Raw genomic sequence first — 25432 nt, forward strand, 5'->3', positions numbered from 1 at the left:
TGCTCCTGCCAGTTTTCCCTCCCCCCGCCACCAGGGGTGCTGGATGGAGCAGGCAGGGTCTCCCATGAACTCCCAATTGAGACCCACGCAGGCAAAGGATGCTCAGTTGGGTGGATGGGTTGGGGCTGCAGGTGAAAAGTGCCAAGGCCAAGATCGCAGGGGGTGACAATGCAGGGCCTAGGCCTGGGGCACAGCCATGATCTGCTCCCTGCGCATCCCTGTGATAGGCGCTTGTTCCTTCGGCAGGGAAATGCCAGGAGTGGATTGCAGGTCTGCCCTGGGTCCTGACCCCACTCTATCTACCACCCCGCAATCCTGGCCCTGCTCACCCATCCTACTCCTGGACACCACTCCCCACCCACTCACAAGGGTCCCGAGCCGGTCTCCATGGATACCCTGCCTGACAACTCCCTCCAGCACCCCCAGTGATGAGTGCAGGGCGGATAGCCTAGGGCTGTACAGGACCAATGCATCCCCCCTCCAGCCCTCAACACCCCACACCAGGCCACATCAGCACTCTCTGCGCTTCCCTCCAGCCCGCAACAGATCACAGAAATGTCTTCAGTGATCCTCCAGTCCAAATAACTGTCCACCCCTGCTCTAGCCCAATGACACCAGAAGTGATAGGGAAGGGGAAAAGATAAAGAGAGAGAGACCTCTGTTTAGACTTAGCACTAAGAATTCACTTACTTTTTAAAATGATGTATGAAATTCAATTAAAATGTTATTTTTATGAATTAAAACATTAAGTTGTTTTTAAATAAATGTGTGATCAACAGGGAGCCTGGTTTTCTCTGTTAAAAAGCCCTAGTGTTCCGATTTAAAAAAAAGTGACCCTAAATCCACATTTCTCCGTGATTAAAATGAAACACCACTAATATATATATCTAGATCTAGATATGGTGTTTCATTTTAATCATGGAAAAATGTGGATTTGGGGTCACTTTTTTAGCCTGAAAATTAGGGATTTTTTTTGTTTTTAAATCAGAGAGAACCAGGATCCCTGATGATAAATTTACATTACTACTGCTTTCATTCTACTAAAAACCAATACCACTAAGGGTTAATTGCAATCAGACACAGTCTAATAAACATGAATAAATTTTAGCAAACCGTGTCATTTGGGCCAAGTACAGACATTACACTTTTACCAGTCTAAGTAATCGGAAGCCAATCCAAACCCATAACAGAACAGAAGTTCCATGCACATAGGCTGGTCTAAAAATGGCAGAACCCAGTGTAAATTAGACCTAGATTGATGTGCACTCAGACTTAATCAACTTAGTGCATTAAACTTCAGTACCAATTCCCCTATCAATTCAAGTTATGTTGCCATCTGCCAGCATCCCAGGCTCCTTTACACCCCCTGCTGCCCCCCCCCACCCCTTGCAGGGAGGTACACTAGCACTCACCCATCCTTGGCTGCTCCAGCCAAGGGCACAGCTGGCCCTGCCCTCCTGGCTCTCCCAGACCCGAGCCAGCACAACCCCTCTCCCCAGTTCTATCTCCTGCCTCCTCAGCTACAGCCAGGCAGTGGTGGGCAGGGTGCTGAGGGTAGGTGGTAGAAATGGAGGCTCCTGCCACAGAGCCAGCCCTGGGTCTCCCAGACCTGAGCCAGCACAGCCCCTCTCCCCAGCCCTGCCTGGTGTCAGCTGTAGCCAGGCAGCAAGGGGGCAGGGGCTGGGGGATGACAGAGGTTTGTCACACAGACCTGGCAGCCAATCAGGGTGGCCTAGCCTCTTGGCTGTATTCAGCATTCTCCAGCAGCCTGGGGAGCCTGTGGGGGCCTGCTGAGAGGCAGGGGGGACTGCCCTCAATGTGCTGGCCCCTACTACCCAAAGGGTAAATGTGTGTTCTGCTCACTCCCAAACTAACCTACATTGCTTACAGAAACCCACATAGGTTTGATTAATTCCATCTCAGGCTTTTTGAATGTCTGTACATAGCCTCAGGATGCAGCTACAAAGAGAAGTACATATGAAATATTAAAATTAAGACATTAATTAAAATACATTCTCCGATCAAGATTTTAACAAACAATCCAGTGAAATCGACTAAGAGTGTTGTTTCTTTTGACATTCAAACAACTTAAGGATCCTAGATTGACAAACCTGGAGATTGTGGTATCTTGTGCTATAAAAAGATTAACTAGAGGTTGAAATCCTCATCCCATTAGAACGGACTAAAGTTCTGCCACTGACCTGGGGCAAAGATTTCACCTACTCTTCACTTTATTACCTAATGCCCATCACACCTAGGTCTAAACAGGACACCTTCACTAGGACCCAGATCTATCCTGTTACTTTTGAGCTCACCAGTCCATTTTCTTTTGCCCCAATTCTTTAGAAAGCATGTTGAAGCTGGGGGCGGGGGAGGAGGAGTAGATATGCTGGAGGGTAGGGCTTGGATTCAGAGAGACCTCGACAAATTGGGGGATTGGATCAAAAGAAATCTCAGGAAGTTTAATAAGAACAAGTGCAAAGTCCTGCACTCAAGGTGGAACAATCCCGTGCACTGATACAGACTGGGGACTAACTGGCTAAGCAGCAGCTCTGCAAAAAAGGACCTGGGGCTTACAGTGAACAGTAAACAGAATGAGCGCCAGCAGTGTGCCCTTGTTGCAAAGAAGGCTAACGACATACTGGGCTGCATCAGTAGGAGCATTGCCAGCAGATTCAGGGAAGGGATAATTCCCCCTCCATTCAGCACTGGTGAGGCCACATCTGGAGTACTATGTTCAGTTTTGGGCACCCCACTACAGGTTTCCCTTGATTTATGCGGGTTCCATATATGCAAATTTGCTCTTATGAGATCACCCTTTTTCTACCCAAAATTCCTTATAAGCAAGGTAAATTCACTCTTATGCAATCAGGGCTCTGCTTCTCCCCACCCACCCCAGCCCCTGGGCTGCACCGTGCCATGGTGCAGGTAGGTGGTATTGGCTGCTTCCAGGTCTGCTGCAGCGGCTGGGGTGAGAGGGGAGAAGCAGAGACCCGAGAGGTTTGGGGCACGGTACAGCCCAGCGGCTACAGGCAGCTAGTGTCGGCTGCTCCTGCAGGAACTTGGGTGAGCAGGGAGGAGAGCCCCAGGCTGCAGCAGGCCGCAAGACACCAGAAACTGCAAGTGGTTGCAGGGCATGGGGCAGGGGGGTGCAGGATGGTGGGGGGGCACAGCTCTTACTGCCACGCATCCCCCAGGACAGCTACAGGCTGGGCTTTCTGGGGGGCCATATGCCCCCGGATCTGCATGTGGGACAACAACAGGCTGCTGCTGCACACTGGGGCCAGCAACACCACCGGGCTGGTGGTGGGCAGGTTGGGGGGGGCTACAGCAAATTTTAGGGTAGTAGCAACCCCCCTCCCAGCACTGCTGCCGCCACCCGCCTGGAGCACTGGGAAGAGCCCTGTGCCATGGCCGGCCCCAGCCTTGCTTGCAGAAATGAGGTGGTGGGACTAGGAGGGGGGCTGCTGCCACCCCAAAATTTGCCATAGCCCTCCCAACTGGCTCACCGAGTGCCAGGGCAAGCCTGGTGGCACCGCCAGCCCCAGCCTGCAGTGGCAGCCTACTGTTGACCTGTGCAGAGATCCGGGAGCCTGTGCCTACCTAGGAAGAGCCCAGTGCAGCCCCCGAGCCCACAGCCCTCTCAGGAGGCGTGTAGCACCAAGAGCCACAGCCCCCCCACCCCACACAGCTCCTGCTGCTCTGCTGCAACCCCAGGAGCTGCCAATGGGTTGCACTGCACCCCTCCTCTTGCCCCTTCCCTAGTCCCAGCCTTACTCCCTCCCTCACTGCAATGGGAACATATCCCTATCTGTTCTATTGTAAGCTGGGTTCACTTTATGTGAAGTCGATTAATGTGCCATTCTCCGGTAATGCATGTACTGCATACATCGAGAGAAACCTGTATAGAAAAGATGTGGAAAAATTGGAGAGAGTCCAGCAGAGGGCAATAAAAATGGTTAGGGAGCAGGGGCATATGACTTCTGAGGAGAGGCTGCAGGAACTGGGCTTACTTAGTCTGGAGAAGAGAAGACTGAGGAGGGATTTAATAGCAGCCTTCAACTACCTGAAGCATGACTGCAAAGAAGATGGAACTGGACTGTTCTCAATGGTGCCAAATGGCAGAACAAGAAGCAATGGTCTCAAAGTGCAGCAAGGGAAGTTTAGGTTAGATACTGCGGGGGAGGGAACCTCTCCCCTGAGGACTGTAGTAAAACACTGAAACAGGCTACTCAAAGAGGTTGTGGAATACCCATCCTTCAAGGTTTTTAAGATCCAGGTAGACAAAGCCTGCCTAGGATAATATAGCTGTGGATGGTCTAGTCTGAGCAGGGGTTGGATATCCAGGGGTCAAAAAAAACAGTGCAAAATAAAAAGCTGAGTGGCACATGGGAGGGCAGCATGCGCCACTCAAAACCAGAGCCTAGCCAGCTGCAGCTACACACCAGCTGCCAGGCAGGCTGCAAGTGGCAGCATCACTACTGCTGGAGCCCTGGGAGGCCCCCCAGGACCCCAGGTAAGGCTGCTGGGTCCAGTACAGTGTTAGCTCCAGCTTTCCCTATCTTACCCAGGGTAACCTGCCATGCATCAGCGGGCACGTGGCACAAGTGATCCCGCACCACTGCTAGTTGTCCCCAAGGAACCAAATGTCGACACTCATGTGGACACAGCCATAATCTGTAGAATACTTCTGAAGTCTTTCTTCAGGTTGATTTAAGCCTTCAATCAAACAGATTTCAAATTGTGTCCTGGCTCAGGAGTCTTTATCTCATTTAGCAAACCCAAAAACCAGCCAGTGTCCAAATGCTCTGCAAACATAATTAATCTAACTTTGAAAACAAAGAGCATTGAAAACATTTACCTACCTGCAGCATACAACTAAGTCCATAAACTAGTGGACGATGTTGTGGGCAGGAAAAGAAATCTGAACAGGCTAGCTGTACTGGGCTCACCATAGGACCAGGTGTAGTAGGACTTGGAGCTGCTAAAGGAGGATTATTTGATCCAATAATCATGTGAGGTGAGTGTGCAGCTACCAAGTTAGGACTATCACTTAGCAATAAAGATAGACGTCTGGCACAAAAATAAGCAAGGCGACGGGACAGGTAAGCTGACTGAACAAACTCTTCTGAATACTGAAACAGAAATGGCATAGTTATTAGTAAGCAGAAATGTTTTTCCAGATATTTCCTACCAATATTATTCTGATCTTTTGAGATACAGAGGCTAAAAAGGGACACCTAGCATACCAAAAGTGATCCATGTTTCTAGTACAGTGCTGGCTCTTTGAAAACTCATTGGTCTGTGCAAAAAAGTATTTTAAACTTTATTTTTGTTTTAAAAAACAACAAATATTTAATATTAAATTTTAGGATAGGAGTTCTTACAGTCCAAATGTCCAAGCATCCAGACAAACAAAAAATTATAGTATTTCAAAAGCAATATATACACACACAACATATGTATATATAAGCAATAAAGTATTTAATTAATTAGAGTTTTAAAAATATACTGAAAAGTACAAGCTAAATGTAAATGTTATATGAGAAATGTTAATCTCGAGTAAGGTATCTTTTATTTTTAAAGCAACCATATAGCTTTAAAACATGTATTGTACCTGTAGCATTAGTGGTAACAATAGCTTAAGAAGGTCATCATCGGTGGGTCTGATTTTTTCCAACACATCTAGTATCCATGTCAAATACTCATGTCTTTCAAGCATTCCTTCCTTAAAGAAATGTTTTTTTAAAGAATTGAATCAATTATTAAATTGCAAGCAGCAGACAAAAAATCTTGTACTTTTATTTGCAATGCTATTGTATCACACCACAAAGTTTGATTCCCCAGGACACAACGAACAAAGCTGATGCAGAGAAAGACCCTACATCCCTCAAAAAAAGATTCAATGCCAGTAACCTAGAAAGAAAAAGAAATGGGCAATAACCAACAGCTACTCAAACATCCTGGCAGATGCAGGAACCAGCACAAGCAGGAATGGTCCACGCACAGCTCAGATTCACCAAACTAAGAGCCACAAACACTTGACAAACTTTCTCCCAGTGTCAACCCTACCCCAGCAACTGGCCCCAAAGACTAAGTACAGACAGTCAAAAATCAGAGGCTGAATCAATTCAGTCTTTGCAGGTTAGTCTAATATGCACAGATTGAATGGAGAAGCAACTGAATTGACATTCACTTTTGACTCTGAAAATGCAGCCATGTGCCTTCAGTGGCCCAGGCCAGAAGCCAGGGGGGTGCTAAAGCATGCCTCCCTGTTCAGCTGGAACAGACAGCTTGAGTCAAAGCTAGCCCTCCCACCCTGAGAGGGCTGGTTTGCGGGGGAGGTGCAAAGCATCCTGGGATACTCAGGGACTGAGTTAACTTGAAACTGGAAAAACCGGGACAGAAATTCAATAAACCGATTTAACCTAAATCAGTTAAGTCTAATATCATATCCATCCAAGTTTATCTTAAACCACTTTCAGTCATTTTGAAAGTGGTTTATGTACACTGAACTTCTGTTGTTACAGATCTGAATTGATTTCCAATCACTGATACCAGTTTGTGTGTAATTTCTGTCCCTAGCCAAAGAGACTAAATTAGCCCCAAAAAGCTGTTTTACTGTAGCTACATAGTTTCAACACCCAAGCCGGCCCATTTACACTTCATTCAGTTATCTCCCTTCTCAGACCTTCAGCCTTACAAGGAGCAAGCATTCTCTCTGCATAACCTGTCTCCACTCCTTGGTTTTTGTCTCACAAGAACTCATCTCTTACTGTTAATAATCAGAGACAAGAAAGGATAGGAAGGCCACCTAAGGACTAGCCACGGAAAAACATATACGTTGGACCTTAGTGAGACAGGGGGCTCACTTTGGGCGAGGCTGAACATTAAAAAGGAAACATCCGAAAGTGTATTTTGTTTGGAGTAGAAACTGTATCAAGTAAAGTGGTGCTCCACCTTCAACCCCATCAGGGACTAATGGGCTCACATAGCTGTGCAAGTAGGAAATCAGAAAAAAAACAACTCCTGTATGCATGTGACCTAGCCTCAATTGCTTAGCAACTGCATATTAGTTAAAACATCCACAATGTAGATCATCCACAATGTAACCAAATCACACTACTTTTAACTTTATGCAAGTCAGAATTATTTCACTTAGATAACCATTATTCATTTGCCTGCATCTTAAAGTAAATATGGTCCTTACAGATGTGTTGCCCATATTACTTGCACATGTATGTGTGCATGCATTCCATCATTGGTGGACATGCTCCCAATGAATTTGACCTGCCTATGAGGGCAAAAAACTACACTATTTATATCCTCTTATCTCTACCCAAGATCTTAAAAAGCACTGCAATCCTACTTGCCTCTCCCTCTCTTTGACAAATTAGAATCCAAATGTTAGGCCAGGTACAGACATTACACAAACCAGCATATAAGTGATTGGAAACCAAGCTATACCTATAAACAGAACAGAATTTCAGGGCACAGACTAGTTTAAAACCAGTGCACCCAGGTCTAGGATAGACCTGGATCAACGTGGCATCAGACTTAAACAGTTTAGGTTACAGCGGTGCATCGAACTTCATGTTAGGTCACTGTCCACCAGCATCCCAGGCTTCTTCGCAGGCTCCCAATAGCCTCCCCTTATAGGGAGCCACACTGGAACTCCGCCGCACTCAGCTGCTCTAGCTAAGCATGCAGCAGGCTCTGCCTCGGGGCTGTTAGAGAGTTGAGCTAGCACAGAATCTCTCCCCAGCCCCATGTCCTGCATCCAGCCAGCTCTTAGCTGCAAGCAGGCAGAGGGGGAGCAGGACTGACGCTTCTGTTTCATGGACCTGGCTCTGGCTCTCAGAGTCAAGCTGGCCACAGAATCTCTCCTGCACCCCTCTCGCTCAGCCACGGGGGGGACCTGGGTGCCACCCCTAGACCCAGGAGGCACCAGTCAACGAGCTGGGAGCCATGGGGGGCCTCCCAGGGCACTCCCTGGCGGACCCAGAAGTGAAGGAAAAGTGCTTCTGGTCCACTTCCGGGTCTGCTGCCGAGCGCGCTGGGGAGCTCCCCATGCTCCTGTGGGATGCTCTATCTGCCACCGCATCACAGTGTTCACAAGCCGCGCCTGGTACCTCGAGGTATGTAGAAAAAACATTTAAAGCTGTGTCTATGTCTGAATCACCAAATCTTTCCAAATCTCTCCGAATCGATTGAGAGAGATTAAAGGGTCCTCCAATTCGATTTGGAGATTCGGCCACCAAATCGGGCGAAATCTCCGCCGAGTTAAATCAGGGACCGAAGCTTTGCACAGCCCTACTAGCTCGACTCTGACTGCCAGATCTGGGTCCATGCAAGAGACGCCTCAGGCACCCTCTCTACCCCTCCCTGCAGCTGACAGCAGGGGGTTGGACATGTGTGCCCAGCAGTCAATCAGGGGTGCCCCACTGCCCAGCTGCACTCAGCTGCCCTTAGAAGTCTCCAGCACACTAGAAAGTGTGTAGGAGTGCCCCCAACCTGCTGACCTTGGCCAGTGCAGATACCCTTCATGCCTGCCCCCAACCAAAGGGAGAACTTGTGTTCTGTTCACTCCCAAACTAACCTAGTCCACCCAAAGAAACCCATGTAAGTTAGTTCAAATCTGCCTCAGGCTTTTTGAATGTGTGTACCTAACCTTACTGAATTCAGACTCCATTGTAGTGAGGAAGAAGAGCAGCTCATAGAATACACACAGACAACCTAATGTAGCAGTCTCAAGTATTAGAACATTCATCTAAGGAAGAGATGCTTCTTATACTGGGCAAACTGTGCACAGTCACTCTACAATGCATCAAACTGTGTTCTGAATTAGCCAAACAGGAAAAAAAAACCTGAAAAGTCTGGAAGAAATTACCTGCCCTCTCACCTCTCTCCATAAGCTACAACTGTTGGCATGAGGTGGGGAGGAGGGCAACAGAGGAAGTACATTAGCTGTATGTGCATTATTTCTATCAAATAGGTCATTAGAATAGCTAGGTTATGAATCTTAGCTTTGCCTTTCATTCTGGCTTTGAGGGAAATACAGGCATATGCATAACATTATTTGGAAGAAGCTACACCTTTTGGGGAGAGGGGGTATGGTGTCAAGAACACCCCCTCACCTGTTTTTCATATGAAGTCATACATAGAAGCACTAATGGCAAGGTCTCTGTCTTACCATCCTTTCTGATCAAAGTTATTGCTGCCAGAAAAGCTGTTTTGATGGAAGGATGAGACACGCAAGACAGTTTGTGGCTGTAAAGGTTGAGCCATTAACCCTGTCAATACCATGCTTGGGTTCAGTTCTATATAGGTTTATATGCCACACTTGTCACCATAGAAACAAAGTACCATCATGGGTTTTGTTTTTTCACCTGCTCCCTAGATGCGAGACAGTAGCATGGTGTGTTGTTTAAGTTTGGAGTGTTTTGTGTTCTTAGGCATATCACAAGCTTTAATTCTGCTTATACTAAAGTTCATTTTAGTTCAACACTGAAAAACCCTGAAATAGTTTCATACTCATATAGAAAGGTTTTTGTCAAGCAAAAATTTAACATAATTTAAACAACTTGCAAGTTTCTAGTTGTGAGTTATAAACAAATGTACAAAAGTGACTAATTATTTTCAAATGCATTTTAAAATTTAGATCCCTAGCAGAGTCTCCACCAAAAAAAAAAAATCTCATTTCTGAGGAAAGGTTACCTGGAACATATAAAATGCCAATTTTTCATTATATTCCCACTGCTTCAGTGCTTGTTCCACCTCTTGAGGCACAGCTACAGAGCCGTTGCCTTGGTTTGTAGTCACATGATAAAATTCTGCAATCTTTGCCAGCTGCTCTCGAAGGTACCGGGTTAGGATTTGAGTCCATTCTATGAAATAAATTCACAGTTAAAATTGGAAAAACATTAATTTCCTTCTTAGGAGACAGCACTTAATTCTTCATAGCAAAAACTACAACTTTTTATTACCTTCCTAATTGGAACACTTTTCAAAACATTAAGCAGCAACTGTAAAAATGCAGCACCTATTCTGAATAAACAGGTTTTGTGCATGCTTCTCCTGTGCACTGTTCTTGAAGTGTACGCACCATGAAGTGTGTTACTAGGGTGCTAATTTAATGAATGCCTCCACCTGGAAAGATACAAAATACATGCTATGCCTTTAGGGCATCCCCTGTCTGCTCAACCAGGACTCAATATTCAACCACAAAGCAGCCTTGAAGAGAAACATAAAAATACATTCCAATTATTTACTTCCATCTGGAGACTTATTTCTCCCCCCAAAATAACAAAAATAAAACTAAACTGTTTTTTACATAAACAAGAGAAACTGAAAATAAAATTGTTTTTCCTGTGTTCTCTTGAAATTAATGTAGAACTCCTCCAATTTTAATTCTTCTCCAAAATCCAACTATCTCCAAGTAGTTTATTAGGTCAATAAACTGGCCAATGCAGCATGAAGGTTCACAAATAAGATCAGGAATAAAGATGAGAGAATCCCATATTTGAGTCATTTTGTAATGTTTATCAGAGACGCATAACAGTAGTCAAGAGCAAGCAGTACTGCCTCACAACCTAATCCAGCCAGTAATTCCACAGTGCAGGGTACTAAAGAAGAGTTTGAGGAAAATTAAACTAAACCAATTGATTAAAAAATGGCAATGGCAGAAATCCACTCAGTAAGCTCACCTTTGACAACCCTGAAGCATAGCAAAAGTTAACTACAATCCATTCTGCACCTAGAAGAACTAGTCATACACTGGCTATGTCAACTGTCAGCGCTGCCACCAAAACCCTCACACTGGTTTGAAAGGCCTTTCTTCAACACCTTAAATCAGAATTAAACAAGTTACCAACTCCTTGCTGCACAGGATAAAATGAGACGGTACATTACTTTAACACACAACCACTTCAGAACCATGACATCTCAGTACAACCACTTGGAAACCAAAGGTCTTCCATGCACAGGTTCCACCATGCCCTACATGTATAGAGTCAAGATCACTCCCAAGATAACCTTAGATTGATGAAAAGCAATGAGGCCACCTCATAACTAAACAATTGCCTCCTCATTTCTCAAGCCCTCAGATTCTGGGTCAGTAGACACACTTGTCTAGAACTTCTGTGAGGAACATCAGGACCACATGAAGACATGTCTTCCATCCTTAGCTATTCCATTGGTGGGTGGATGCTGACTCCTACCATGCAAGTTGTTCAGAATGTGGGAAAACACTACACTAAACCATGCAGTCTGCCACTGGATAAAATGTCTTTATAATGCTAAAAATAGCCACATCTACACCTGAGTGTACTTATGAGTGTCACATGATAATTCCTGCATAAAGCCCGTGTACTGTCAGAGGCAGGGGGTGCAACACTGTCAGCTGGTCAGGGACAATGGCAACTCACGGATGAAAGGGAGCCATATAAAATTTCAGTTAGGACCTACCAGTAGAATAACTGGGTGACGGTGGAGGAGCCAGGTGCCAGCTTAGAGGGGGCACTAATATGTCCCCCTGGCCCCAGGAGTCCTTGCCACTGCAGGAGTAGCCCTGCACCACCCAGCTGTAGGAGCCAGGCAGGCACAGCCCTATGCCCAGGAATGTGTCTGAGTGTTAGGGGGTGGAATGACCCTGTCCCCATTCCCCTCAAAAAAGACTTTGCCAAGCGAGGCACAGCCCTGCACCTGGGAGGAGAGGAAGAACAAACAATCAGGACACCAGGAGCAGCCCCTGGGGAGCCCAAGCTGCTGCCCATCCCTGACCAGCAGCAGCCCGAGCCGATTGACTAGGGACAAGCATTACATATAAACTGGTTTAAGTGATCAGAAACTGGTTTAAACCTGTAACTGAACAGATGTTCAGTGCACATAAACCAGCTTGGAAATAGGTGAAACTGGTTTGAGACACTACATTGAACCAAGTTGATCAGACTTAACTGATTTGGCTCAAACTGGTTTATGCAATGTCTGTCCCAGACCCCTTGCTGGTTTAAGTTAAACCAGACACCCTCAGCATCCCAGCATGCTCTCTGGGCTGGGTGGGGCTCTCTACTCCACAACAGGGCCAGCTTTGCATCCCTGCTCCCCGGCTGCAGCTCTGGCAAAGATTGCAGGCTGCTCCCTCCCCACCCCCTCTCACCACTCTGTGCTAAGCAGGAATTCCCCCCTTCCCTGTCTGGCAGAGAGGTATGTGTGTATTAGCTAGTAGACCACATGCTAGCTATGCTCTTTGCTGTGACAAAGGCAGAATCAAGAGGTAGCTGGTAATGTCCCTCTGTTTTCTTAATAGGGTGATAAACATGAATTAGGAGTGATAAACACTGTTATCAATTCCCTGCTGGGCTAATCAGAGCACCCAGCCAGGGCCTGGCCATGCTCCCCCCAGCTCAGTACTGTGGAAGGGAAGGGACGGCTGCTCTACCGCACCCCCCTCCGGCTTCTAGCCTGAGCCACTGCAGGCATGTGCCTGCATGTCTGGAATGAAAAGGGAATATCTATCCACCTCCAGATCAGTTCAAACTTTGCAGGTTAGACTAACCTGCAAAGATTGAATCAATTCAGGCACAAGCTTTCTGAACATCTGTCCCTAGCCATAGTGTTACAACAGCAGCTGCAGCACAAGCAACTACTGCTGAAATGAGCCAGGCAGGTAAGACTCCTCTCTCCTGCTCACCACCAGTAAACGTAATTCCCCAACAACCCTCACCTCTACTCTGGGCACTGAAAGAGTCATCTGAAAGCCTCTGGGATGTGGATGTCCTGTACCATCAAGGGTGGAACAAGGGGCAACATGTGTTTCGCCCATTGAAGCAGATCAGCTGTGCCACGATGCATCATGACACAGCTTATCCACTCCATTTGATGATATTTATTTCTTCAAGCATTTCTTCAAGCCCCTCCCATTCATTACACCCCAAAAAATCTTGCATCTTTCGACAAAAAGTTTCTCTACTCTGCACTCAGGGCATTTTTTCTGACATTTTGTGGACCATTTGTCCGATTTACATTGGTAACTTTACAACCTACTAATACCTTACTTTACAAAAACCAAATGCCTCTCTCATCCTGCAGGACTACATCCTTTTATGACTTACACACTTCACAGGGCACAACTGAGCATTAATAATCTGTGCATATGAAGATTTCTTTGAATGCAAAATTACCAGAATCTTTACAAACTTTGCTTTAGAATAATTTTATGTGCTGCCAACAGAGTTAGTTAATCCATAATATTTATTTTTCACTCCAAAGTTTGTAGCATTGCAGCAAATTGTCATTCAAAAATTTTGCAAAATTATAGTTGAGATATTTCTGTAATTCTTATTCTCAATACAGGAATATGGACAACAAGCAATACACAAAGTTGTGGAGACTTCATTCTACCTAATAGAATGGGGGGAGGGAAGGGGAGGGGAAACGATTACTATGTAAGCATCAGCCTGCTTCTGGATTGGTTCCTGTGTGATGGCAAAGAAAAAGTATGAAACCAGTCTAAGTCTAGACCAGTGGTTGCCAACCGTTTAAGGCTGCAGGCTATGCTGACCCAGTTTGCAAAGGCAGAAGGTTGGGTGGCCACCAGGACCCTGCCACCACTGCCGCCTTTCCCTGCAGTGGTACAGGGAAAAGCACCCACCACTGCAACTGCTTCCCCCTGAAGGCACAGGGGAAAGTAACAACTGCCAAAGCCCCCCACTGCTAACTGTCACCAAAGCCCCATGTGCAGGCTGGATCAAATGGCTCTGCCAGTCGTAGGTTGCCAACCCCTGGTATAGATTTTAAATTAAGGAGAGGTGAAAATGTAGGTGAAGCATCACTTTCTATGGAATTCCTCTTTTATACATTTAAGAGTTCAAGTGAGGTACTAAAGATATTTGTTATAATCACATGAAAGAACAATAAAGTTCTGCTTAATCAGCATCAAGCGTAACTTTAGAAGAACATTCTAGGTACATATTATAGTATCACTTTGTCAGTCTGACTCCTAGTATCAAATATCATTGTTTTCATGGTTGTCTGTGAACCTCACCTCAAAAATCACTTGTGCACTTCTGATTTTTTTTCTCTTTCCTATGTTTCTAATAAGAAATTCTCTTAGCACATATTGGAAAATTTCTCTTTACAAACACATCAGCTGGGTATAGGAATTTTCAGTGTTGTTTAAGCTCAAAATAGCTATACAGAAACATATAGAAAATATTTGCTTCAAAACACTCAGATTTGTAAAAAAAATTATTGCAAATCCACCATTTCACACTTCTTTTCATATCATACTATGAAAGGATAATTTTCCCAAGGCAATTTATTACCAATACCTCTGTGCCACTAAGGTAGAACGTGTAGAAAATGAATCTGTCATTACTCCAAGCATAGACCTGAAACATTTTTGAAGACTGCCAAAGACTAATCAGTAATGTATAGTATAATTACTCCCATAAAACTCTAAATAACCATTGCAAAACAGCAAATTTCCAAGGAAAATAACCCTTAGTACCCACTTGGTACAGTCAAAAGAAATCAAAATTGGAACACTCAACACAAGCCTAGTGTAGGAAAGTGCATCAGTCTTTGGTTACTCCTATTTTTTTTCTTCATCTGTCAAGGAACAGATTAAATGTAGACTAAACACCAGAAGCATCCATCCACACATTTTACCCTGTTATAGAGCACCAGCTCCAACCTGTCCAGTAAACAGAAAGTTGTGTCTACGATACTGGACCACAGCCTCAGCTGATATAAGCCAGTGCCATGATGATTCACACCAGCCTACTTTTCTGACAGTCAGGTTAGTGAGAATTTTTTGGTTTTCATACCATAACAGAGTTCATTCCAGACTGAAGAGCAAGGCCTTTATTGCAATCTCAACACAACATCACCACCATCTTTTCCCCTTGGGATACATGGCATGCTATTTCAAAAGCAAATTAGGGAAGTAATGAGCCTGCCTTTAGCTGACAATATTGGAAAGGGCCACTTGGTTTTACCCCTAAGAAACCTTGGATGAGAGGCAAAAAAGGAGGAAAAACAGGCCTTATCCTGGAGAGGATGAGGAAAAAAAACAAGAAGGAATGAAAGATAGAGTTTTCTTATGTGTACATGGCACAATACAGAGCTGTGCAATAACACTCATGCCAGCTGTGAACAACCTCACTGGGTACCCAAACAGTAAAGCCACATTAGCAGAGCAGTGCACATTAGCAGAGCAGCACAGCACTCTACCTTGCTTCTTCAGAGTAAGACTAATTACCCCAAATGAAGCACCACACTACTGAGCTAATTCAGATGTTCCTCCAAAGCAGGGGCTGGTCTCATGTAAACATTCCCTAAGTACCTGGCATACACCATGTTCAGTACAAATAACAACCAGGGTTGGGGGAAAGGGCTCAAAGTCTCCCCCTGAAAGTGTGTGCATTAGAGAAGCCAGAGGAGGTAATCCTCTTAGTCACTCCAGCTATGGCTGTTGTACTAGAGGCAGATCCCAACTTGAGTTCACACTGCTTTCTGCCTCCCTGCCCTTGTGACCTGACTGACACCACCAAGGGAGCAAACGAAAAGAAGAGTCATGTGGAAAATCTATGAGCAGCAGAACCATGCACCCTACAGCTGCATCACAGCACATGCACCTCTGTGGGAAGGGGTGGGAGAAATGATTCCCATCTGTCATTGCATCTGTTATGAGCTCCATTGGGTAAATAGAGGATCCTTCTGCAAAGAGGCCACAACTCTAATCTTTTCTATGTAAGGGAAGGTAGAGGGGCTGTTTCTGCATTCCCACTACCTGCAGGGACTAGAAGCAGAGGACCCAGTACTACACATATACATGGAGCCTAAGCGGGGTTCAGAGTCAATATAGACACCCAGTCCCTAATGCAGTGATTCTCAAAGGCAGCACACTAGTGTGCCACAAGGTCTCTGGTGTGAGGAGATAAATGCCATCCTCTTCTGTCTGGCACCCTGAGCCTGCCCCAGCTACTCCAACAGTGTTTTCAGCTGCTCTTCTGGTTGTCATAACCCAAGGGTATGATTTTGTATGTGCTTCGGCACTGCAGAATTATTTCCCGCCACATGGAGCTTTCTTTGCACGGTGCAATTCTCAGTTGCATGGAGAAAACCCCGGTGGCAAAGGAGTTCCCGCCATTCGAATGTAAATTTATGTCCCACTATTGGCCAGTTCTAAATTATTCCCACGTGGCGGCTAGCAATTGGCTTGCTGGCCATATAAGAGGCTTGAGCGGTTTCCGCCCAAGTTGGAGAACTCCGAGGAGAACCCCGCGAGGGAAGACTCCGTAACCATCTTGTGGAGAACTCTAAGCGCTGCGGAGCTTAACAAACCCCGCGTGTGCCTTAGAGGAGGATATAGGGGCCTGATCAACCTCTAGCCTCTCCCTGTCGCTGCCTAATCCCTCGACGTACCCTTCCCTGCGCGCTCGTTCCACAGAGCCTAGCAAACTCCACGTGTGTGAGTGTATCCAGAGCTCTTCTCCGAGTTGTTTTCTCCGGTTGATTCGACAGGCTCGCGATTCTAGAGCTTTCAGCCGGCCTTGGACTAGAGTTCGCAGTTAGAACTCTTGTCCGCTCTTCTTCTTTCCTATCTGTAACTGCAACTTAAGCGAAGCTAATCCTGCCTGCACCGCGACCTTCTACGGTGTAAGTAAAATAATCTTTAATCAACCGCTACGCGTCCGTGCCCAATTCTAGTCCGCCGGCCTGCATTCCCCGACCCACGTGCCAGGGCTGCTGGCCACAGCCCGCCGCGCGCCCCCGAAGGCCTCAGACCGCTCCCGGCCCGCACACTGGTGACTCGTTCCACTGTTGCTGTCCTCCCTCACCCTTTCCCACCCGCTAGGCAGACCCCGTGTCCCACCCCCAACCGCAGCAGCGTGCTCTGGTGCAAGCAGGCAGGCATACACACACAGACAGAGCAATGCTCTGCAACCCTGATCGGCCCCTCCACTCCTTCTATGCTCCCAGGGCCAGCAGAATGGGCCACAGGGGTGATTGCGAGCATACAAGACCCTGCAGGGCTGCCCTGACTCCCTGATGTACAGACCAGGGGTCAGGAGGGGGCAGACAGTGGAAAAAGAAGAGGACAGCAGAGTGAGGTCCTGTCTCCACTGCCTTTAAAGCAGCACCAGCTAGATCAATGATGTTCAACTTTGTTAGTCTCAAGGTCCCCCTCTGTGTCATTTCTGTATTTAGATCCATTTTCAGTGATTTTCAGCTGGGGGCTGCAAAATTCAGAAGAGTTATAGAGAGGTGCTTTGAAGCTAAAAAGGTTGAGAACCACTGGTATAGGAGACTAATTCTTTGCTTAAAGAAAGATGGGTTTGACATCATTTTTTAACAGTACATATCAACACTGGTATGATTTTCTCTGGCAGGGGATGAGTTAACATTTGGAGGGGGGAAAAAATTCTATATTGCACACATGCACCTATGTTGGGGTATAAGAGTGAAGTGGGCCACTAATTTTAATCCAGCAAAAAGTGTGTCCAGGTATCAAAAGTTTGGGGAAAGATGTCCTCCTGCCTGGGGAGAAGGGGAAAAGATCCTGCCATGGGGCCTATACTAAAATCAGGAAGACCAAGATGAGCAAGGGGAAGGGTTAAGATATCCAGACAACCTAAAAAATTAAAGATCAGATTCACTGAGAGAAAGCTTCTCCTGTACAGGCTAATAATTACAACTATTTTAACAGCTTTGAAATCTACTCAATACATATTTATAAGGAACATCTAGACCCAACCTAGAACACCAGGCCCCGACATTCCCAGAAATGCACGATCTAAGCACTGTGGTGCAGACCCATCTCTGCCATTTATCTCAAGAAGTCTTATCTTAGCATCATTGCAGTACTTTGACTCAAACTGCAATTGTCTCATCAGTAGATCACAAAAGACACACAGACCTATATTTGGCTAGAACTTTGATACGAGCTCTCAAAGGAAATCAAGGCTAATACATCATTATTTTGGCAATTAATTAGATGGCCCGTCCTCATCTGAATGAATTATTTTTCTAGATGTCACTGGATTGAAAAGCACCATATTTTGAATGAGTAAGAAAGCCAAGGTCATAACTATCAAATGCAAAACCTTACTTATTTACTATCAGTAATAAAAACTGTATTAAACACAGTCTCCCCTCCCTTTATGCCAGGCTTGTCCAACATATGGCCCACCAAGGCATTTTCTGTGGCCCTCAGTGCTGTGTCAGGAAACAAAAGTAAACACAGTGTTTACTTTTGTTCCCACCCCTTGTCCCTCCCCCAGCCCCTCAACAGCTTCCTAATGGCTGCTGAAGGGCTGGGGAAGGGACAAGGTTTCCACACGCACCGCGTCAGCTTGACATTGCTGACGCGGTGCGTGTGGGAAGAGGAGTAGCCATGTGCCTCTCGGGACAGGATGAGCCCAGCCGAAGCAGCAGGGGCTCAGCTGCACTTTCCCCCTACGTGCGCCGGTCAGTCCTGAGCAACACACGGCTCTGCCGCTGCCTCTGCTGGCTGGTGCCAACCTGGAAGGGTCTGTCCCATCCAGAGCAGCACGCAACTGAAGACAGATTCCCACATGCTGCTGGGGACGGGAAGAGCCTGGCTGGGTTGACACCAGCCAGCAAAAGTGGTGTTGGAGCCATGTGCCGCTTGGGACTGACCAGCGCAGGCAGGAGAAAAATGCAGCTCAGCCCCTGCCATTCCGGCCAGGCTCGTCCCGTCCCGAGTGGCACACGGCTCTGCCGCCGCTTCTGCTGGCCAGTGAAGACCCGGCCGGGCTCCTCCCATCCCACCAGGGCCAGCCTTGCCTGCACCGGGCATTGACACGGAGCTCCACAACTGAGGGAGCTGGGACTGGCACTGGCAACAGGGCCTGGCAGAGCAAGGCAGATCAGCAGTGGGTGGAAGTGGGGACAAGTACAGATGGGTCCTTCCCCAGGAGAAGCGGTGCTTAACCCACTTTTCTGTGCTTGGGGGCCGAGTAGGGCCCAGAGCCATGTGGGGCAGTGCGGCTGGGCTGGGGGAGTGGGGGTCCCGCAGGAGGGAGGGGACGGGAGAGCCCGGGCGCGACCCACAGGCGCTCACCTCGGAGAAGCTCTGCACCCGGCACCGTGCACGGCTCGTCCACAGAAAAGTGCTGGGCCGGACCTCTGCCCAACGACACCCGGCCACGCCCACAAGGACCAGCTCGGCTGGCACCGGGCACCGACACAGAGCTCTGCAACTGCAGGAGCTGGGACTGGGACTGGCACTGCCTGCAGGGCCTGGCAGGGCAGCAGCGGATGGAAGCGGGTCCTTCTGCAGGAGAAGCAGTGCTCATCCCACTGTTCTGTGCTTGGGAGCCAAGCAGGGCCAGAGCCGCGCGGGGCAGTGCTTCCTGCTGCCCAGCTCTTCTGTGAAGTTCCCACACTTCTTGAATACAACGTGGTATGGGTTCATATGCCTTTGAAGCTTCTTGTCACCACCAAGATCGTACCTGACATTTACCATAAAACTTTTGCGCCTCTTCAGATAGAATATATACCCCTCAAAAGTGTTTGGTATTATTTATATACTGGCCAATTTATAACACATCCTTTAATAATTTGAATTGCAACAGGCAAACTTACCTTTTGAGTTTACCTCCCCAAACAACACTGCACAATTGCTGACCCAAATTTAGTTTTGATTTTAACCATATTTTAAACACAGAGGTTCTAAGTTCAGGGAAGCCTCAACCCATTGTTTTAGGGGAAACAAAAATCTGCAAGTTAATTAATGCAGCTTCTCACACATTCTGCTATGTTGGTGCTGGAAATAGCATCTGAATCCAAACAAGATTTTCTTTATAGACTTAAAAACCTCTTGTCAGTTGGCTTGCTAAAAAACACACACATTACCTTTTAATAAATGCCATTTTGCTACACAAATGGGATTTATAACTCAAAACTTGTATATGAATTGCTGTCCCTTGTTTAAAAAATTAGGACAATCTTCCAGCCCAAGCTGGACAAAAGTGTCCTGGTCTGGGATCCACAGACAAATTCAATCTAGGTGTCGTCAGCAAATTTGAACAGGGTGCTTTTCATGCCCTCGTCCAAGTCACTAATAAAGAAATTGAACAGCACGGGCCTGAGGACTAAGCCCTGGGGGACCCCACTGCCCACATCCCTCCAGGTCGAGTGGATCCTACAGAGGGAGAGTTTTGAACTGGTTAGACCCATTTCATTGTCACTTCCTGCAACTTTATGGGTGTCAAAAGTCACGTAACATCACTTCCTGATGCGATACCACTTCCTGTGAGGTCTTTGAATATGGCTCGCCGGCCCACTGGGTAATAAAAAGTTTGTGATCCGGCCCCACATTCAAAAAGGTTGGACACCCCTGTTTTATGCATTTAAACTTTTTGTGGCATTCTAGCATCCCAACATGTCTTTGCTCTTTTCATGTTTAGAGCTCCATTGTCTGCCAGAGTTTACTGCTTTGGGAGCATGCTGCTAATATGCAGTCTATGTACATCCACAATAACAGGTGCAATTGTATTGTATAGTCATAACTTATCTAACCATTATAAATTAAAAACTTATGCCACTGTCAAACAATTATTAAAAATCTTTTTATTAAAATCTGTTTAGATTAAAAGGTGGCCTTTTCAGACTTGGGTCACTGGCATGACAATTCACTTTCTGATAAAAAGATCACTGCCTTTAGTTCAACTCAACAGGAAAACTTTTACATGCTGCAAAGTCCCTGAAGACAGAATTAATTATCTGGATCACCCTAATTGTACATTTCCATATGTGCCAAAGTCCTAGCTGCAGCCCTATCTCTGGCATTTCCAGGTTCTTTACTTCTCAAAGAAAGAAACTCCCAGTCTTTCCTCGTAAATGCTACTTTATCTACTTCTTTCCCAATTGTCATTGGGAATATGGCTACTATCCTTATTACACAATCTTACCACCTCTTGTTTTCAAGATCTCCCATTCTATTCCCAAAGCCCAAATCCCATTATCTACTAAAATGTTTATATTCACCTGCCACTTGGAGCCCTTACTACCACCTATCAAGTCAATTTAAAACTTCCATCTCTGACTTCTGGTCCATGCACCAGCCCTCCCCTGTCTGGATATCTGCTCTCTCCGTTCCTATCACATCTTATAGCTATGCCTAGGTGATCCCACAGTTTGGTCCTTTCCTGTTCCAGCAAGCCAGGCACCTAATATCTACTTTCTTCTTTCAAACTTGAACCCACAGTACAAATGCCTTCTCCCAAATTAAATTTAAAAAGTTTTGCACCAAGATATAACTTCCCCTGGAAATGCCAGCATATATTGTTCAGACTGAGTTCTTCCTGGAAAGCCCCCATCTTCTACACATTGTGGGCACTTGAATAATGTAGTCATATTTATGGATGGGAGGAAAGCCCAAGGAGATTAAGTGAATATAAATTCATACTAGGAATCATTTTCAAAGATCCCAGATAATAATATTGCTTTCTCCCAAGTTCAGTCCAGTGTCCTCACCATGTATTGAGCTGCACTGCACAGCCTCTAAATTTATCATATTGGCCTCATCCTGCACCTTGGATGTTTGTTTGCCTTCAGCCAGTTTGCTTTTCTCAATACATAAAATATATGCAAAGTTTTGAGGGGAAAAAACAAAAGAAAAACAGATTTATATATGTCTACATTTGACTAAAGATTCAGGATTCTAAAATGTCTCCTCTGTCCTTGCTCCCCCATTTTTATTTAAAAATAAACTTAATTACCTTCAAGAAATTAATGTATGGGAATAGAGAACAAGAGATCCCACCCAAAAAATATTATAACCAAGAATTGGAAGCACGTAAACTTATTTTTGCAACTGAAAATTTATTTTGATTGGTATGGTTCTCATGTTAGGTCACTGCTTTGTTCTACTTTGTTTTTTCCAGCATCTTTTTATTTTTTTCATGCATCATGCAATACATGTCTAGCTAATTACATAAACATTCTAAAAACAAAAGATATGAAAATAAAGTCAACTTGTACTGCCCATGTGTCAGTTCAATAAGACAGCTCAGGCTGTAAAAGCCACAAGAGCGAACCCATGTTTTGCCTTTTCTTTCACGGCCTTTGTTGGTATGATAAGTGCATTTCTTTGTCCTTCCCATTTCAGGAACAGTCTATGCTTACTTCAATCTTAATTTGTATAGTGGAATGCAAGGAAGCCGAGAGGAAAAAAATGGTCTTTGATTAACTCTTCAATGGATGAATTGGCAAGAGCCATGCTATGGGGCCATAGCTGATAAGGAATGTTTTCTCTTTTACAGAAAAGTTCTATATGATTTTGCAAGGGAGCCCCAGTTATATTCATGGTGAAGCACCCTACATTGTGGAACATATTCCCCTTACCCCTGCCATGGTGTCATGCTGTTGAACCATTTATATCCCCATTTACACCCGACTCCTGCCCCCAAGATCTAGTATGTGTTTCTAGCAAAGCAAAAGATTAATTTAAGTCTTTCAACAGAATAAACCAACTGAAAAAAGGAGAAGATATTGTACACTATAGGAAATAGCAAGTTGTGAATAACTAACAAAAAATACCAGAAAAATCCATTATATTTCCTCAAGAGACCTGGTTAGAATGACAAGCTGTCCCATATTATGAGGGACAATTCACCAAACAGCCTTAATGAATAGTGAAACTGAATTTTGTTCCTAGCACAGGGGTGGGCAAAATGCAGCCTGCCAGGCCATTCTATCCGGCCCACAGGGCCCCTAAAAATATTAGAAAATTAATATTTATCTGCCCTAGGCTGCCTGTCATGCGGCCCTCAATGGCTTGCTAAGACTCAGTAAGTGGCCCTCCACCCGAAATAATTGCCTGCCCCTACCCTAGCAAGTGACAGCCTGATAGCCAACTATTAATGCAGCCCCCTCACCTCTTCCCAACTGAATTGACAGGTTAACATTCTATAAACTAATGGACACAATTTCAGATGTTCCATAATACACTGCATGATGTAGCAGCATATTTAATTGGCAAGCAGCCAGAGGAAGGAGCAAGTCAGCATTTGGATTTATTAATGGAACATCTGGGTTCTAGGAGGAGGAGATAATAGGAAGCTGCAGCAACAAGATGCCACTAATTCTTAGGTTCCTCAAGGCAGGATCTGGAGAAAGGAGGAAATGAGCATGGCAAACTGTAGAAAACAGTCGTTAGGGGAAAGTAGCTTTTGCCAGGCCTGCTTTCCCTGTCCATCCAAGCTGTCAAAATCCAGTCCTTCCTCTGTAACAATAGATGTCTAGGATTTTTTGTAATGTGGTCACTTAGCAAATGTTGTGCTAGAGATGTAACACAATCTATTATGTCTGCTTTCTATCAGTTTCCTGACGGAAGGCAGAACAAAGGCAGCAGATCCAGACATTGGAGATCTCTCCCAGATGTGAACAGATGGCAAAAGGCAACACTGCTACAAAAGGAGCGCTCTTGTCATTTCCACCAAATGGAGTAGCCTGGAAGATTCTTAAAATGCACAGAAGTCTCAGCTGGTATAGAATTAATACCAAAACTGAGACTAAGACATAGGTATACATGGCTCTTATGCTTGCTTTGTCCTGTATCCAGCACTTAAGGGTTCTGATAAGCAGGCCTATTTCTAATGTCAAAGATTAAATTAAAAGTTCTCAGAGGAAAAAGTGGGATTGCAAAATATTCTCATTACAATTATTTTAAACTCAAATATTTATGATCCCTTAGCAGGTAGTCCTCCAAAATATGATTTTCTATCTAACAAGATATAAATGCAAGTTGAAAAAAACTAATCTTGCCAGCAGATCTACATTTACTTGCGTCTCGCCACCTGGCCCAGACTTATTCATCTCTAGAGACAGAAAAGTCTAACTATTATAGTATTATAAATGACTTCTCTCAATGATGTTTGACATTTATTGAGGAGAAGGATTCATTTTATGCTGAAATTTTCCCAGAGTGCATTCACAGAAGACACTAAAAATATAAACAAATTATAGAGCTAGAGAAAGCATGATCATAGGGTGCGAGGGATTTATCAACATGATTTTAGAATAGTTGTATTATTGAGTGACCACCTAGCACACAAGAGTGCCATGTGCTGTGTCTATGCCACTAATATTACAGAACAGAATTAGAAATACTGGAGTTATAAAAAGCTATTATTATTACATTTAATATTTCTTTCTCCATCCTTAGTATGATCAGATGAAGAACACAGAAAAATTCAGCCAAAAACAGTTTTGGTCCCTATTAACTTGAGTTAGCAAACAGATAGTTAAGAATCCTCTTTTAAATGCTAAATCTAGGCACTACAAATATTTCTTTCTTAATACAAAGAAGTTGTTGTAGCACAAGGTAAATTATACACAATTGTGAGTGCTTAGATCAGTAACCCACGTGTTAAACAAGGGAGGGATTCTGTGGAAAAAAATAGTTGTCACTATACAATTAATGACCATACCTTAAAATGTACCATAATGCATGCATGCATGCATGCAATTTAAGATTAATTCAGTTTACCTGGGCAGCTTTACATGTGGCATTTCCCAAATTCTGAGTGCTGCATTTTGGAGCTCTAATATTCATTTGGAATAGATTAACGTAACATCAGTTTTATAAAGCAGAAGAATGGATTGTGTAAAACCAACTGATGATGCTTATCACACCTGCATCTCCTTGCTTTTCTCCTCATATGAAAACCAGCATAGGCAGATTGGTAAATAAGATAGCACATGCAGCATTACCCTACTTCCTTCATTGCAGTATCACCAGATTGCTCGGGTTCCGTTTTACACCAGCTCAATGTCTTTTGACAAACCGTTTTGCTGATGACTCGAGTTTGGTTTCTCCGTACTCATGGTTGAGAATTAGAGCTGGACAGCTGTTGTTTTTTAAGTTCCAAAACCTGCCTGGCTGGCTTAAATTTGTAACTCAAAGCAACAACTCTAAGGCTGCAAACCCACAAATAAAAACTTGAAGAAATGGTTTACATGAAATACCAACAAGGTAAAACAGCTGAAACCCAGCAGCTGCTCACAGCCGGGTCAGGAAGTGACCTTGTAAAGCAGCAAAAACCAAAGGGCTTTCTTTTACTTTTTGTCTAAAACACTAAATTCCAAAGCAGCTAAATAATTTTAGTCCCAGCAATATGGGAAAGGCACGATCCAGAGCTACCGATCTAAAGTACTGTATTTACTCCAAAAGAAGATGGCTCCAATTATGACAGCCCTCCAATAATTAGATTATATATGAAAAATGTATACATTTGTTATAATTTTCCAGGTATAGAATCTAGTTATTGGAGGTCTGCCTTGAATTTGTCCCCCTCCCACTGCTACAGCAGAGAAAATAAATCTACCCCTTTACTCTCTGCTTTCCCCCGGCAGCCCCTTTCCCCTTACCTGTCAGACCCTACTCTCCCCCTGAGCA

General features: G+C 45.0%; 1 protein-coding gene across 7 annotated transcripts in view; it reads right to left on the minus strand.

Moving 5' to 3' along the window:
• Positions 1 to 25432, minus strand: part of MED12L (mediator complex subunit 12 like) — a 226121-nt gene that overhangs the window by 164022 nt on the left and 36667 nt on the right. For all 7 annotated transcript variants that reach the window (XM_025194247.1, XM_025194250.1, XM_025194249.1 and 4 more), the window contains exons 6-8: positions 9718 to 9887; positions 5618 to 5728; positions 4866 to 5135 (exon numbers count right to left, since the gene is read on the minus strand). In XM_025194247.1, the coding sequence (XP_025050032.1) occupies positions 4866 to 5135; positions 5618 to 5728; positions 9718 to 9887 (551 nt within the window). The remainder of the gene's footprint in view (positions 1 to 4865; positions 5136 to 5617; positions 5729 to 9717; positions 9888 to 25432) is intronic.

The sequence above is a fragment of the Alligator sinensis genome, unplaced genomic scaffold (genome assembly GCF_000455745.1).
Source record: "Alligator sinensis unplaced genomic scaffold, ASM45574v1 scaffold1777_1, whole genome shotgun sequence".
In the NCBI taxonomy this organism is placed as follows: Eukaryota; Metazoa; Chordata; order Crocodylia; family Alligatoridae; genus Alligator; species Alligator sinensis.